Source organism: Pelecanus crispus, chromosome 2 (assembly GCF_030463565.1).
Source record: "Pelecanus crispus isolate bPelCri1 chromosome 2, bPelCri1.pri, whole genome shotgun sequence".
NCBI lineage: Eukaryota > Metazoa > Chordata > Aves > Pelecaniformes > Pelecanidae > Pelecanus > Pelecanus crispus.
Window position 1 is genome coordinate 59,483,856 of NC_134644.1, and position 16,079 is coordinate 59,499,934.

Genomic DNA, 16,079 nt, shown 5'->3' on the forward strand with positions numbered 1-16,079 from the left:
AAGGCAGTCTTGCATTTCTGCAGCATGGCCAGCGATATCATTTTTATCATTTCATTGCATTGGTTCTTCTTTCCCTGCAGAAGAACTTTCAGGAAAATTAATGGATACGGTGGAGGGGGTGTCCTGCCATAAGCTTTTGTTACACAGCATTAGACTGTAGGAAAAAGCTAGATGTTTGGTTAGAACAACTCACCAATGGAGACCTGTGAAACCAGCAGGTAGAAGACTGGATGCTGAAGCAGCAAAAACCAAAATCCAGTTCCACTCATCTTCACAAAACCCCATGAACTACCTTAGTGACCAGCAGAAATGAGGGGCAGGTGGAGCACAGAGTGCCCTCTACATTGTTAAAAATTACACAGAAAGATATGCAGCATATGGATACTGGTGACAGCTCCTACCTAACGTGCTACTCTACAGGCATAGAATCATAGAATTGTTTAGGTTGGAAAAGACCTTTAAGATCATTAAGTCCAACTGTTAACCTAGCACTGCCAAGTCCACCACTGAACCACATCCCTAAACACCACATCTGCACAGCTTTTAAAGGTTTACAGCACTTGCTGTCCCATAAATACACATCTTTGAAGGCACACTATTCACATGATTTCATATCTGCATTTTTGCAACGTTGAACCCATGGAACATTCCTTTCTTACAGATTACTCCGAGATCTTAATTTCAGAGCAAGTAAGAACAGAGCAAGAGTCATACCTACAAAAAGTACGCTTTTGCTCCTTGGAGTTAAGCTTACTCAGCTGGAAGAGGCATGCAGAGTGGGTTTGCCGGCATGCCAGTATCTTTACATCAGTGCTGGAGTATACCAGAGTACTGGAGACAGAAAGAAACAGGCAGAGACTATGGCTAAGGGCAGCACTGCAACTACTTTGTACTGTAGGAAGAAATTTAGAGTGGAGCAGCAAGAGGCAAGGGAATGTTCTTTGCCTGCACTCTAAGCCGCATAATAATGCTATCTGGTTGAACAACAGCCTATAAAATATTCAGCAGGTACCTCTTTCACTGACCTGATAAAATGCATGGCTCAGGGCCAAGACATTCACTCTGACATCTCAAAATTTTCCACTAGGAACCTGATGCAAATTAATACCAAACAGCAAGTGCTGTCATTACAGCATACAGAAAGACATTGGAAAGACTTCTAAAACAGCAACTCTCTCCTGGGGAAAAAAAAAAAATTAAAAAATCGTTGTTTATTCTACACTTTGACTAAACCCAGCAATTACCCCACTAGTGAAAAAGTTTCTCTCTACTATAGGGCAAAATACAAATTAACAACATACCCCACAAACCTCCTCCTCCACTGTGTGAACACTAAAGAACGTCAGTGAGGCTCTGTTTCAGGTAATCCACATGCAACAGAGCCGAATTCCATGTCACCATCAGTCCTCAGCAGAGAGCTTGCTAGCATCAAAAACTACCTGGGTACAGGCTCAGTTTAGGAGGATGCTGTTATCTGAAGCCTCAAGCTGGGTTTTTCACGCAGCAAGACTTGTGCACTTGGGAAAGGCTAAGAGAAAAGGCAAGCAGATTTGCCTCCTTGGTCTGCTACCACTGGCTGTCCAGTTTGACCCAAGAGTCACAACATATTAGTCCCAATAAACTCCAATTTAAACTGATTTTTCTGGGAATTTTAAAGCTGTTGCCCAATTCAGACTAACATGGTATACGTACAGATGTTCCTTTCCGTTAAAGAAGGAAGGCTTAAGTTGGTTTCTATTCATGGCTACTAGTCACATCTTCACGAAACAGCATACACCCAAAAAGGCATAGGTCTCTACACAAGGTACATCTGAATCAACAAAGAATTCAGTTGAATAGGGTAGGTGAAAGAAAGATTTAAGCTCCACAGAAGTCAAGTCTGAAGTCCATCTAAGGTGCTGAATTTAATCTCTCTGAAGAGGACAAAAATGACAAGGCACAACAGCAACTGTGCTTTAACTGAACTTTTTAATAGGGATGGATACAATTAATATACCGTAAGCCAGTTAACAGCTTTCATTGAAATCTTATTACCTTAGTGAATAAATTAATGGTCAGCTGAACAAAAACCACCCAAGGATTGAGTAAAGATATGGCAAATCCCTTGAGGAGCCCTTCCACTGCTACACTTACTGTTTTCACTGATCACACCCAAAAATGTATTGTTATGATTCTTCTGTTTCTCCAAATGCCTCCACTGCAGCACCTGCAACATTCCAATGACTAACTCATTTAATGACTTCTAGTCCATTATCAGGTGGGCAGCTCTTTGGTAAAGGTGTGGCAACAGATTCTTTGCTTTCTGTCAATGCTCGTGGCTGATGGACAAAAACACTGAACCTGACACCTTGGTTAGCTGCTGCCCTCACAAAACCACTATTTGCAGTCATGGTGATGGCTCTTAAAGTGTCTCCTGTCCCAAAAATGGTTAGAGAACGGCTGTTGATTTTTGAACTAGCCACTAGTCGTAAGGCACGGTCAGATGGCTGATCTGGCACCACATTAATTCTTTTGACAAGCAATGCAGCTCGCTCTTTCTCCCCAGGTCCTCCCAGTGTTTCCAAGATGGACTGAAAATCTCTGACAGCAGATTCACAGGCAAAGAGCTCTTTCCCCTCCATGAACTCCTCCAGCTGAGGCAAGACTCTCTCCCTCCTTTCTTGAGCTGCTTGCTCCGTTAGCACTTTTTCTTTGAAGATGAAGTAGCAGCCACCATAGCTCAGAGCAGAAACATAGGTTATTAAGGTAGTGATGTCCAGGTTAACTCTATTGCACACATTTACTTTGATCTGGGTAGGAAAAGCAATGCTGGCCACTAAATTCTCCCGGTCTACCCTGGTCACCTGCAGGAGTTCAGGGCCTTCTTCATCCGATTCACTGGAACTGAGGTGCTTATTTTCTGTAGATGGCTCCGCCAGCAAGTTCACAGCAACAATGTCTCCTCGCACAGATATTCCCATCTCTTTGAGTCTCTCTGCCATAGGACTGGACACGCTGTTGTAGAACGCAAAGATTATGTGGGGATTGCTGTACTCCACTGGCTGCTGACGGCTTGCTTGCAGGAAGTCCTCTGCCTGCTCAATGACGCTTTTATCACCATACTGGCCTCTCCCCAGCCAGATGTTATGCAGGGCCTCAGCCTTCCGACCGATAGCCTTCACCCATGTGTGACCTCCATTTGCAACAACATCTACCACCAGCGTCTGTTTGTCTCCAAACCTGTCCTCATAAGCAAAGACATGGAGGACACTGACAACATCCTCCAGGTTCTCTGCTGACTGAATAATGGCTTGGAGATGGGTAAGGTTTGTACTCTGCAGATGGGATTCTTTAATGGCCACCTTCCCTGCCTCCACCTTGTGTAAAAAGTTTAGCTCAGCCTTCAGTTTGCCACACAGTTTTGCCGCACCTTCTATTCTCCTTTTCTGGGACTTGGAAAGGGCTTCTGCTCTCTTGATCAATTCCTTGGCAACAGCAATTCTTTCACAAAGCAGCGACTGCACAGACATGTTGGAAACATTATTCCTATCAAGTGAAAGCAAAAGAGAAGATTATTATTGCATGGCGAAGAATAAAGACAGTCAAAAGAGGTTTTTGCAACAGTATACACTGGAACTTTGTAGTAGATTTAGTTCAACAGCTACCAGTACTGTAAAGCACAAGCATCAGGAACCTCAGCGTAAGTCCTGCCGAAGAGTTCAGTTCCCTTCCTTCGCCTCTGGGGATCCAACCTACAGCCTCAGAAGATCTCAGTTCTTAGCAAGGGAGAACAGCAGCATTCAAGTCTCCACATACACACCTTGCAAGTTTGTGGTTTTTTCACCCCACATGTGAGCCCTTCACTGAGCTAGTCACTTCAAGAGATCTCAGCTCTCACACCTCATTTGCAAAAGGTGCCATACAGAGCAAAATTAGAAATCCTGTTAATGCCATAAGCAAATCTTGCCTCTCCCTCTCACCACAGTTACCATTAAAATACAAAAGCTACCCACCATGCTTACAGACATACATAAAAAACTGTGAAGTCTGGCTCCCAGCAAGTATTTTAACACAGCACAGAGGAAGCCCATTATATTTTACAATTATGGGTAGCACAGCTCTGTCCTCTCCAGCTTCCAACTTACACTGCACAACTCAGTGAATGAGCCCATAACAACCTCCTGGCAAAGTTTCAACATCACACAGCATCATGACATACTACGAATCATAATTCTAGAGTCAGGAAGATCTAGAAATCTCTGTGTTTTGTAGTTCTACTAGAGACTTACTATGTTGCATCCAGCAAGTCTATTTCTTTGCAACCATATTACTTTAGTATGTCTCCCTGAGGAAAGTATGATAGGAATTACTTAACTGAATATGGGCTGGCTTTGAAAAACGTAGGATTCAGTACCACAGCAAACAATATTGTTTTTTATGATAAGCAGTACATAGCCACTACAAATAGTGAAGTTAACTAATTTTCACTCCCAACTACAAGTATAAACACATGCTCCTGTAATTTTTACCTAAGCTACATGTTGAAGCAAACTGGTACAAAAGGGCAAGACAAACGCAGCTTCAGCAGAAAATGAGGAACAGGATAGGGCCTGGGTCCTACAACAGGCTCTGCCTGTGCAACTGTGGAGCCTGGCTTCAAGCAGTTGAAATCACCCTTGCATTATGCACAAGTTCAAATACAGCCAACATTAACTGCTACTGGCCCAGTAAACAGCCAACATCACCAAAATCTCCCCCTTCTTCTCAACCAAAAAGCCTAATGTCTTCCAACCTGACCTACTGACTCTGTTCAGGGTCAGAGGTGGCCAGTGAAATCAGTCGTTCCCCCCCGAAGTCCTCACCATTGCCACAAATTTATCCTTATATGTAAAGCAATGAGTAACACACACCGTTACTACTTTAGGACCTCTCCCCACAGCAGCTTCAACTTCTACAAACATAAAAAGGCTTCAAGACAAAGCTTACTTCAAGCTTTTCAGTGAAAGTAAGCCCTCAAACCCAACTACTTTTCCAGCACAACAAACTGCGAGGCGGCCTCACTATCAACCGCAAAACCTCAGAAAAAGAACTACTCCTTAAAATGAGGTGGGGAAAAACCTCTTCAGACAAATGTTCGCTGTTACACGGAGCCCGGCAGGCCGCTCGCTGAGGCGGACCCGCCTCAGCCCAGCGCGGCCGCAGCCCAGCCCGCCACGCGTGCGCAGACGCGCCCGGCGGGACCGCCATCCCCACGCCCGCCATTTGAGGGCGCCCCGCAGGCCGCCCCCTCGCCCGCCTGCCCTCAGCAGCCGCGCACAGGCGCCGCTTTACCCCGCTCCCTTCCCCTCAGGGTCCGCGTCTCCCCACGGCAGGCAGCGGCGGGAACGGCCGCCCCTCCCCCGTCCGCCCGCCGTCCCCACCTTCGCGCCGCTCCGCTATCAGGTGAGAGCGGCGGCGGGGAGGTCGCGGCGCCATCTTGGGTGAGGGCAGGGTGCCCTCGGCGCTTGCCCCCAGCCCCTCTCGGCGGCGCCGGCGGACCCCGGGAGCCCCGGCGGCCGGCCCCGGCCGCGCCCCCTTGCCTCGCCGTCACCCGACGCAGCTTCCCCGCAGGGTGGGTGCTGGGACTCGGGTGGCCGCGGGCCCCTTGCCCCTCTTGCCCCCCAGTCACTGTCGGGGCGCGACAAGCCCGGGCCCGCCTCGCCTCTCCGGGTGCTCCCGGGCTCCGCTCCCTCCCAGCCGCCGCCTTCCCCCGCGCCCGCAGCCCCTACTCACAGCCCGGCGGCAGCAGCCTTCGCCCGGGCAGCGGCAGCAGGCGGCCCGGGCTGGCGTGGCGCGGCCCGGCCCGACCCAGCACCTCCCCCGGGGCGCCGGGCGGGGACAGCCGCCGCACCCGCCTCGCCGCGCCGCCGGCGCCAGCCCTGGCTCTCTTCCCCGGCGTGCCTGCAGGCAGGGTCACGGCCGTCCTCAAATAAATACGTATTTTATCCCGAAAAACCTTTATTAAGGAGCGAAGATGATTGAGCAACCATGGCTGAACGCACGTTGGGTCCATGAAGTTCAGGCAACAGAAACGGGCCTTACTAAGCCATTCGGTGCTAAACGTGAGCAAGCGTCCTCCTCGCTTGCCCTACGTTGCTGCCCGCTTCCAAACAGCAGCTGTCTCCGTGGCCGTGCTGCAGCAACACTCCCTAACAGCACGGCAGGGACTTCCCTTCTCTCTACCTACTACTGATGGCTGGTTCCTACAGTGAGCCTAAATGATTTCACAAGATTCTGCAAAGCAACAGTAAGCCAAAGCAAGCTGTAAGGGGTTTATGTCTTCTGTCACATTGGAACCTACTTAAAGTCATAACCTCATGAAATAGTGATACTGTTCTCACATCCTGATCCTACTAGTTGAATAAAGCCCAAGGAAATTCTCTGTTGTTGTAGGTGTCACACTCTCCTGAGTTCCGCAGAGCAGATCATCTTCCAGGACATGCAAATCAAGAACATCACCTACTTAAAGTGACCAGTGTCTCTTCTTTCAGATGACTGCATTAGCAACAAGGTAAATGAAGCAAAGTCATACTTATGGTCAGCTTAAGTAATCAAGCTTGTAAATTATTGTTTCTCACAAATGAAGTGTTTGTCCACTTTATTCCCCCTTGACCCCACCTTATGCCCTCAGTTGTTTTACGAAATATAAACAAAGCTAGTATCATATAACTAAAAAAATTGCGCTTTCTGAAAATGTCCACAACCACCATATAATTTGCTACTCCACTGCACTAGTATCTCTCACTCCTGAAGTAGTTTTATTATTTGAGAAACACATCTCAAAATTACTATTTCCTTAAATTCCAAGGATTTTGAATGGAAAAAGATATCAGTTCCCTGCAGTTTAAAGGTTGCCTTTAAATACTAGATAAAATTTAGTCACTATTCTAGACATGCAGTCATCCAAATATGCAATGATTTTCTTCAGTATAGGACTAAGCAGTTTAAAAAAACCTCCACATTCCAAATCATACCACCTTCTCCATTAGAACAGCATAATATCAAGGCCTATCTGCCTACCACTAAGAAAATTACCTAATACTCTAAATAAATCCTGAGTTCAAAATATTACGCATCTTTTTTTCCAAATTACACCAGGTCCCATGAACTTTGATTCTCTGTAACGCTTATCAGGGAGCTTTAGGACTCAGGTCTTAACAGTGTAAAAAAAGTCTCTCAACTACCAACTTGGTGGCTCATCAAAATGAGTAACTGATAATAAATCATTAGACTGTGGTATAGGCTTACCCTTCTCATTTCACACAAAGCATGGAGCAATTAAATATCACCACAGAAATTATGACAGGGGCTATGAAATCATCCCTCAGAAAGACAGCCTGAGGAAAGTACTCTCAAAGGAAAGTTACAACTGATCATCGTTTTGAAGCTTTTTGTCCTAAAAGGAGACTATGTACTAATGTATGGTGCTACAACAACCTAGTGACAGCATTCTCATCTTTTTAAAGGCACACTTTATTTGTTCTCAAAAGAAAAAGGTGGCACCATTTAATAATTATCAAATCACACATTTTACCAATTCAAACAGTTTACATTCCTAAAAGCACTGACTGAGGCAACCTGGTACAGGATGGCATTCTGAAAAATGTACTAGCTTCATGTTGCCATCCATTTACCATGTTGATTTGTAACAACATGAAGTAAAACCAACACCACTTCTGAAATATACACTTCAGTAAAAATACCCCATGGGGTAATGGTTGTCTGTCCTCCTACGGGGGTGGAAGTGGGCAAACCCCCCCCCCCCCAACATTTCTACCAATTATCAGGTATCTGAAGGACAGCCCTTTCCTTACTCAGAGCACAACAGTTTCCATACAATGCAGAGACCAGTTACTACATTTAAATTATTAAACCACAGGAAAAGATGGAAGATACTGGTTTTTCACTTCCCTTCACTACCTGTAAAATTAGTAAAATTCTACAGATGGAAGTTGTTCAATTATTTAAAAAACCCACAAAACAAAAAAAACCATACCCCCCAAATTAAAACATTGTTTGTTTGTCCCATTGTTACCATCTTGGGAGTGAGACAGCATGATTTATTTGAAACTTCCTTTAGTTTCAATTACCATTCATAGGGTGTTCTTTGCTAATTAACTGTTTCTAGTAGAGGAGGCAACTAAGCTACTGCAGTTCACGCTAACCATTTTCTGAAGTACCTACCTGCATTTTTTCATATAGAAAATTCCTTTAAATATTTATATAGCATTAAAAAATTGAATGTGTGTAAATATTCTAAATTGAAGATGTAACAATATAAAATCTCCAGTTTCCGTTCCTAGTTTTCTCTAGAAGAATAATCAGAGCATGGATTGGTTTTCAGAGTAAAATACTCAAAAAGCGATCTGGAGTAAGTCTTAATGAACTGTTTGGACACAGCTTTTATTTCTGACATTGGAAAATAAAATATTTATGGCATGCTTCAGAAATTCTTATGTACCTAATGATAACATAAAACATCAGAAGACAGACATTGGAAAGAACAGGTCAATAAGCTTATACACTACTTTCTGCAGACTAACTCATACTTTGTATTTTTTTCATTAGTTATGGCTGGCTAAGATGTAACCTGTCAGGCTGCTCCCATACGTGCATAGCCTTAAATACAAGCAGAGTGATCCAGCTATCGCTCCCAGTTCATTATCAACATTTTAACAATCAGACTGCTTTAAAAAAAATAGAATCTGCAAACAGTAACTTAAATGGCTGCAGACCAGATTATTTCTGCTGAAAAAAAGTACATATATTTATCCTATTTCCTTTGTGGTAAATTTTGTGTTTCTATATAACCTGAATGACTCTACACATGTAACAAATGTATTGACAAATACACCACCCCCCCCCCCCCCAGTAATATTCAAGCATCTGGTTCTGCACCTGTAAAAGTTATGATGCATAAATTAAGCGCTGTTCTCATTACTGCACCTTTACAGTCATTTTGCAACTTGGAAAATACTTTAGCACAATTCAAGGTATAAAGTAATTACATTACATAGTCTCATTTTGCTTTGTAAATCCTGTTGATTTTTATTGATGGTGGTAAAGACATTTAGTTTTCAGTAAGTTATTACTTCCATTATTTCAGGGTTGAAAAAGTGCAATTTCTAGGGCCACGAAAATAACCCAAATAATAGAAAACAAGTTCTTGAGACACAAAGACCAAGAAGGTCAAGACCCAAGATGCTCAAGGTCACAGGTCACACCTGAAATGGAAAACTGTTCTGCCTCTTTGTGAAAGTACACGATCTTTTACACCAGATAAAACCATTTTTGGAAGTTACTTAACATTTAAACAACGTTCCAAAGTGAAAAAGTTATCCTGTCCACTTAAAATTTAAATTCTTCAAAAGAACATCTAATGTGAGTTCTTCATGGCCGATATGTACATGGAAAATCCTATTTCCTCAACAATAAAGATACTGAAATCTCAGGTCTATGCAGATAAACAAGCTACAATTAAAAAGACACACAGACACCTTCCCCCAAAACAGTGGCCTTCAAATTTTATTCTTTAGCCTTTTTCAAGCTGTCATTGTAACTTTACATTTTGTACAGTATTTTGTGTACAAAGATTCCACGTATCAAGGGAAAGAATTACCTGTAATAAGATTCCATGTATTACAGTATTAGGACTGTTGCATTTGCACCCATGATATTTAAAAAATCTCTCAGACAAACCATGTAGAAATAAGTATGCAAAAACTGCAAACAAAAACATGTAAGTAGCCAAAATTAAAAAGACCTTTGTGTGAATCACACAGTCTTGCTCAGTTTCTACTAGGCTATTGCAGCCAAGTAGTCCTTAACCTCAGTTGGAGTGAGCCTCCTAAAACCAGCTTCATTACAGATGCCAACTTCAATGTTGTCTTCTGTCATTTGCCCTTCAAAGCTCTCCTATTAAAGAAAATACAGTTCAGTGAATCATATCAATGATGTCATAACAGTAAAAACTTACTCCTTAAATGTTTTGCTAACCTTTAGTGTTAAGATAGCTGTATGAATGGCATCTTCAAGCTCCAAATCTTCATTGTATCTGTAAACAGAGGTTCACGTATTTCACCATGGGACAAAGATCTTTCCAAATCCTAATAATCCTGGAGTCTCTAAAAATCCAAACACTACTAAAAACTTCTTATTTCTCATACACTCATTATTTGTAAGCACTGTGTTATTAATAATCAAAATTATTATTTGTAAAAAAAAAAAAATCACCACTTTTCCTACTGACATTGTATAGAACAATATTTCTGCAAATATGTCAAATATAATGTTTATTGCACTGAAATAATTCTCCATAAACACAAAAGCTGGAGTTTAAATAAAGCTGATTTCCTGTGCATGTGTAAATAAATAAACGGCAAGCATCATATCTCAAGTATTTTAAAACTTTTTTTCTGATAATCTAGAAGTGTGCATTTTTTATCTGGCTGTTTTACATGGAACCTGAACAAAACAGATAGCATCCTTTCAGACAAGTATCATATACATTACCTTTTCTCAAGGAATGTTTTCCCATTGACATAATTTTTTCCCATTGCTGTTGCTTTCCATGCAAAGTAAGCTCCCTGTAAAAACAACAATATTGAATTGTTTTGTGTAACTTAGTCAAACATTATGCATTCAATTGCTTGGTAAAAAGTACAGAAGCAATTATGAAAATACTGAATGTTCTGAGAATATAGGAGACTATTTTGGATCACATTCAAACTAATTTGATATGGAAACATATGCCATGAAAATGTACAAAACATTTGTATAGGGCCCCACCTATTTTCATCCTCCCACTACACTGAAAGATGAATTTAGTAAGTCATTAGCATAGTTTTGATTTGGGATTCCTTAAACACAAATAGTATGTTTGCCCTTGAGAACGAATATAGTCAGCTCCATCCTGAGGTTCACTCCATATATTCTTCTTTTTTAAGATTAAAATGGAAACAACTAGTTGCAAATCATCCATCTGATTTATCTTAGCTACTAATATGATATTTAGCCATCACTTCTATTCTCTCCTATGGCATGAAGACCATGAGCAGTTCTATGCCTCAATCAAGCTGCCTTACACAAGGCATCTGCATTTTGCTTTTTGCATTTGAGCATCAGGTAGTAATTCAAATTCCTGAAGCTTATCAATGATCACTACAGTGACCACGTTTTTTTGTTCCATGTAAAGCTTTACAATTCACACATGCATCAAAGGGTAGTTTTCCGGAAGTGCAGTGCAAACACAGCAAATAAACTCACTTAAGTTAACCACTATCATTAAATACTAAAGCACATGCATTACGTTTCACAGTGCAACGGATTTTGGCCTAACTTCCATCCAATTTAGGGAACAACTATTTGAGCAGCATAAGCAGTCAATTTTTTATTCTGATACCTGCTGCAGAATGCCACTCTTCCTGCACTACCAACTAGGTGGGAAGGCATGAAAAGGGACAGTGATCTCCCTCAAAAACAGCTGCCATCCCTCAAGCAGTACAGGAACATGTAGGCACAGGCTTGCTCCAAGCACCTACAGAAATGGCTCATTCTGACTTCTGAAGTTATGTTAAGGGCTCTTTTGTTTTAGCTCTGCATTCTTCTTCTCATCACAGAAAGTATTTCATGAGCACATATAAAGTTTTAGATGTTTTATGAAAGCAGTAGAATTTACAAACGTAAGATACTTACAGATGGATCCGACTGAAATAAATAGGGCCGCCCTTCATTCCAGCCACATATTAGCAGTGATACACCAAACGGACGAACACCACTACAGGCAAAAAAAAAAAAAACACAACCTCAAACAAAAACAACAACAACAAAAAAATCAGTTGATACGGAAATTTATTCAGTGAAAACCAAAGGCGACTAAGTTATTTTGGATGTGTTAACCTTCCCCCAGAGGCTTCCCACCAGCCCAGAGCTGTGATCAGGAATGAATAGTCAACCAACAGTACAAAAACAAAAGCGTGCTGCCTTGTCTGACATGTTTGTTTGCAAGATATGAAGACCCTATCTCACCGCTGCCAGCTACTGCTCCTCCCGCTGGCCCACTTTCTGTGCGCATTCTCCATTGAAAAACTGCCTTTTTGACACAAACCATTGAATCACCAGGTAGTTGTTATTCCTTACATTTAAACGACATAATCTTTCTAAGCAACTTCAAAATTCAGAAGACCACGTACCCAGATTGCGTGTATTCCTGCATCACAGAAGCAATTCTCTGTACTAGCTGAGCTGTTGGAATGGGCTCATGATAAACCAAGTAATATTGCTGGGCCAGCTTCCGAGCTCTGTGCACAAGTACTCTAAAAACAAAGACAAAATTAGTATGTCAAAGAAATCCCAACTGGTTGTTACAACTAGACCTGAAAACTCATAATAAATAGGAGTTATTCACCTGGCATAACACCAGTGTAAGAGAACACAGACTGCGCTGGGTTATCTTTATCAACTGAGTAATCTCTGAAATACTTAAACTGAAGCTAAGGTTGAATTACACTGCTGTTCATTCCCTACTCATTCTTTAGATAGAGGGTTATTTGACAAGGTATTGAATATATTAAGAAAAACGTGAAGTGAATTTCCTCTACAGCGTAATACAATATAGTATTATGCTATACACTTAGAAAGAAACAGCTAATTGCCATCTGTTTCTGCTTCTTACATTTCTTGTACGAAAATCATCTAAATGGTGACCAAACAAAATTTTTTAATACCTGTAATCTGGACCCATACCGCTGTACACTAAACCTATATGTTTAGTAATTGGTTCTACTTTGTGGACACTCCTTTCATCGTAAAGAATGGACTTCTGCTTTTTCTCAGTTGCCAACACCACTCCATTTGCAGCTGGAAAGGAACAAGACTTTTTTTTATATTAAACTAGAATTATGGAAAGCAGTCAAAACACAGTTTATCAGACTGTAAAGAATTTTGCTCCTCCCTTTTTTAAAAACCCTTCAAGTTTACAATCACATTACACAGAGAGACTTTGATGAATCCACCCAACACATTGTTTCGCATTTTAAATAATCATACAGCTCCCATAATCCCATTCTACAGATTCTGAAGAACATATTCATAATTGAGCAGTTGAAGTAACTTTTTGTGTAATTTTTATATATATGGACACACAGCTGGAGTTATTTACTTAAGAGATAGGAACACTCAAAGAAAAAGATGTCTACTTCTACCAGCTGAATGTCTCCAAAATCAACCAAGCAATTTTCTTCTCCCAGCACGGAGCTCCCTTCCTTCTTTATAAAAAAAACTACAGAGCTGCAGAAGAAAAATAGGAAATATTAAACCCACTAAACCATGTGAAAATCCACTGAAAGAAAAACAAAATATATAATAGAAAGCAAGATGAAGAAAAACCCAGTACATAGTCCAAACTATTTTAGTTCTCTCAAATGATAACTAGTGAAGATTCAGGATTCTGGGTATTTTCTGAACATACCTTTAATCCCAACCGATGGAGCTCCTGCAGCCACTGCAGCCAAAGCATATTCAATCTGAACAAGCTTTCCAGAAGGACTAAAAAGGAAAATAGAAAAGTAAGCCTAACATAATTCTGATATGCTGAAATCTTTCCTACAACAATCTGATGCTAACTTGCTTTTTTAAGCCTCTTTACACCTAGCATCAGCATAGTCTAATCAGAATATAAAAGAAAAAAAACCCAACAACAACCACCCCCCCACCCCCACCGAGTCTTAAGATTCATAACAGCTTCTAAAAGAACTGGACTGGTTCAGCACAGAACTCACTGCTGCACTGTGCTACTGGGATACTCACAGAGCACCTGCCTACAACCCTGATGAAAGCTAATGCGTCTTGGATAGGGGGCAGTGACTGGGATGGAAGTTGAAAGAGGACAAATCCGTTCTTCAACTTCATACCATTTTAAACAAGTTTTCCACTCAGTGGGAAAAATCTTCAGAGCATGTCATGACTGAAATGGCATTATATGTGTGGTTTGCAAAAGTTTTCAAGACACTGATGTTCACTGCTGAAAGGTACAAGCAAAACACAGCTACTCTTTTTGACTGATAAGCACACGTCAGGTCAATGGCACAAGACAGAAACAGCTCCCTTTCCATCCCCAGGTATTCCTGCATTTTGTTTTAATGATCCGTGTTGTTCTGCTAATGGATGCAGAATCATCAGAACAGAGCGGAAGGTGTCAGGCTGACAAAGTAACTCATCATCATGAGGGGCATCAAGGGGTCCATTCTGGATCCCCAGGAAAAAGGACAGCACAGAGCCAGTCAGTCATTGGACAAGCGATTTTGCAAGTGGGATCTATCCTCTGGGCTGTATTTCAGACGCTGCTGTTTTAATAGATGCAGAAGTAAAATTGAAAATTATGTAAGTCAGTGCTTAGAGGAGTTAGAAAACACAAAGCAAGCAATAATCGATTAGCGTAGTTACTTATACACTAAGCTGTGTATAAAGGTGACAAAGTAATAATTCTAGTGTCTCCACTACAAAGTACTAACAAACCAGAACAATACTTTCCTATGCCAGCAATTAAAATATACAGAGCATTAGCAAAATATTTTAAAAGTAAGCTCAAACTAAAATAAATAATTTTCAGGACAAGTAACAGGTGAATGAGGGAAAGCCTAAGTGGGTGTATTCTCTTTCATGTGAGCATAAAATCAAACGGCTTCAAGTTTCAGAGCATACTGTGCTTCTGTACAAACGTTTTGTACTGTAAGTCCCTTAGGAAACCATTTCCAAGAGCTAATAAAGAATTCAGTTAACTTGAGTAAAGCTGACATGTTTGGCTGCATCCATCCATTAAAAAGATTCTTTTCCTAGTTTTAGGTTGTGAACTGCTTCACTTCCTTAACTGCAGCAAGCTTTTAGTAACCTACTTGCAGCTGTGCAGCATTACTCTCCTCTGAGATTAAGAGGGCACTTTACCAAAAGCAGCACAAAGATTTTTGCATTCAGTTTTTCTCTTTATACGTATAATATAATTCTGGATAGCTTAATAGTTTAATCAAAAAAACAATGGAAAGTAATTTTCTTTTCTCTGAATTAATCTTAAGTGTATGTATTAGAGCAACACTTTAATAGATATCACTCCAATAGCATATTAATTCTGGGCATGCAATCATCCCACATCTAGGCTGTGCACAACACAAAGTGCAAGGAGAGCACTGCCTGCAAAGTGCAGCAGGAAGGGAAATAAACTATTTCAGACTGATCTGAAGGCTTCTTTCATTCCCACATCTGCAAAGGTTGTTCTGAAGCAAACTCTCAAGATACCATAGCTCAGCTACCATCCCACGCTTCCAGTTAGCTCAGAATTACTACCCAGGCTGAAGCATGTGTGTGGGGACCCTAAGTTTGCTAAACCGTTTCACCAAGCACTCGCTCTAAGGCACTACCAGTGACGAGACAGACCTCAGGTTGGCCCCACAGCGACTCTGACTCAGAGCAACGAGAGAAAATACAAGCAGCAAAACTGCACTTGGCCCCGAGGCAGGGACAGAGATCAGGTGGGACGCGGGACCCTCACCTCAGCCCCCGCCTCTATCCCCGGCTGCGCCCGCAGCCGTTCAGCTCACGAAGACTCCCGGCAGCTGCGTACTCCCCTCAACCAAAGCCGCCGGATCCCCGTCGCTTTCCCCACGCCCGCCCCTTCTACCCGGCTCCAGCCACCGCCGCCTCCCAGCGCTCGCAGGCCCGGCTCCGCGGACCCGCCAGGGACGCGATGACTCTGCAAAGTCCCCACTCCGTCCTGCCTCGCCGCCGGAAGACCGCGCCGCACAGGCTGTGCGCCGTCCTCCCCCTCGCCCGCCGGCCTGCCCGCCGAGAGCCCAGGCCTGCAGCCCTCTCCCCCCGAGTACCTGAAAGTAGTGAGGGAGAAGCTGTAGCCGCGCTCCGCCATTTTGGAGCAAACCCCTCCGCGCCCCTCACCAGCTCCCTCGGCGCAGGCGCAGTCGCTCCTCCTGCTTCCGGCACGAGGACACAGCTAGCGCGCTGATTGGCGCGGAGGTGGAGGGTAGCGGAGCATGCCGGGAAGCAGTGCCGGGCCC

The 16,079-nt window shown here is 42.6% G+C and overlaps 2 protein-coding genes across 2 annotated transcripts; both read right to left on the reverse strand.

The window, feature by feature from the left end:
- Nucleotides 1-1,959: 1,959 nt before the first annotated feature.
- C2H7orf25 (chromosome 2 C7orf25 homolog) lies at nt 1,960-5,781 on the reverse strand. Its single transcript, XM_075705777.1, has 2 exons — nt 5,752-5,781; nt 1,960-3,525 (listed from the first exon to the last, which is right to left on the reverse strand). Exon 2 carries the CDS (start codon nt 3,507-3,509, stop codon nt 2,229-2,231), a length of 1,281 nt encoding a protein of 426 aa, XP_075561892.1. The 5' UTR covers nt 3,510-3,525; nt 5,752-5,781; the 3' UTR covers nt 1,960-2,228.
- A 3,099-nt stretch (nt 5,782-8,880) lies between these two features.
- Nucleotides 8,881-15,978, reverse strand: PSMA2 (proteasome 20S subunit alpha 2). The gene is made up of 8 exons (XM_075705604.1): nt 15,891-15,978; nt 13,487-13,563; nt 12,744-12,876; nt 12,210-12,332; nt 11,713-11,794; nt 10,531-10,604; nt 10,015-10,072; nt 8,881-9,933 (listed from the first exon to the last, which is right to left on the reverse strand). Exons 1-8 carry the CDS (start codon nt 15,929-15,931, stop codon nt 9,817-9,819), a joined length of 705 nt encoding a protein of 234 aa, XP_075561719.1. The 5' UTR covers nt 15,932-15,978; the 3' UTR covers nt 8,881-9,816.
- Nucleotides 15,979-16,079: the final 101 nt, after the last annotated feature.

Coding starts and splice junctions, on each gene's coding strand:
- PSMA2 (XM_075705604.1), bottom strand. CDS start 15,931: ATGGCGGAGCGCGGCTACAGCTTCTCCCTCACTACTTTCAG. Junction 13,564..15,890: donor TTCTCCCTCACTACTTTCAG/GTACTCGGGGGG, acceptor TTTCCTTTTTAG/TCCTTCTGGAAAGCTTGTTC. Junction 12,877..13,486: donor TCCATCGGTTGGGATTAAAG/GTATGTTCAGAA, acceptor GTTCCTTTCCAG/CTGCAAATGGAGTGGTGTTG.
- C2H7orf25 (XM_075705777.1), bottom strand. CDS start 3,509: ATGTCTGTGCAGTCGCTGCTTTGTGAAAGAATTGCTGTTGCCAAGGAA.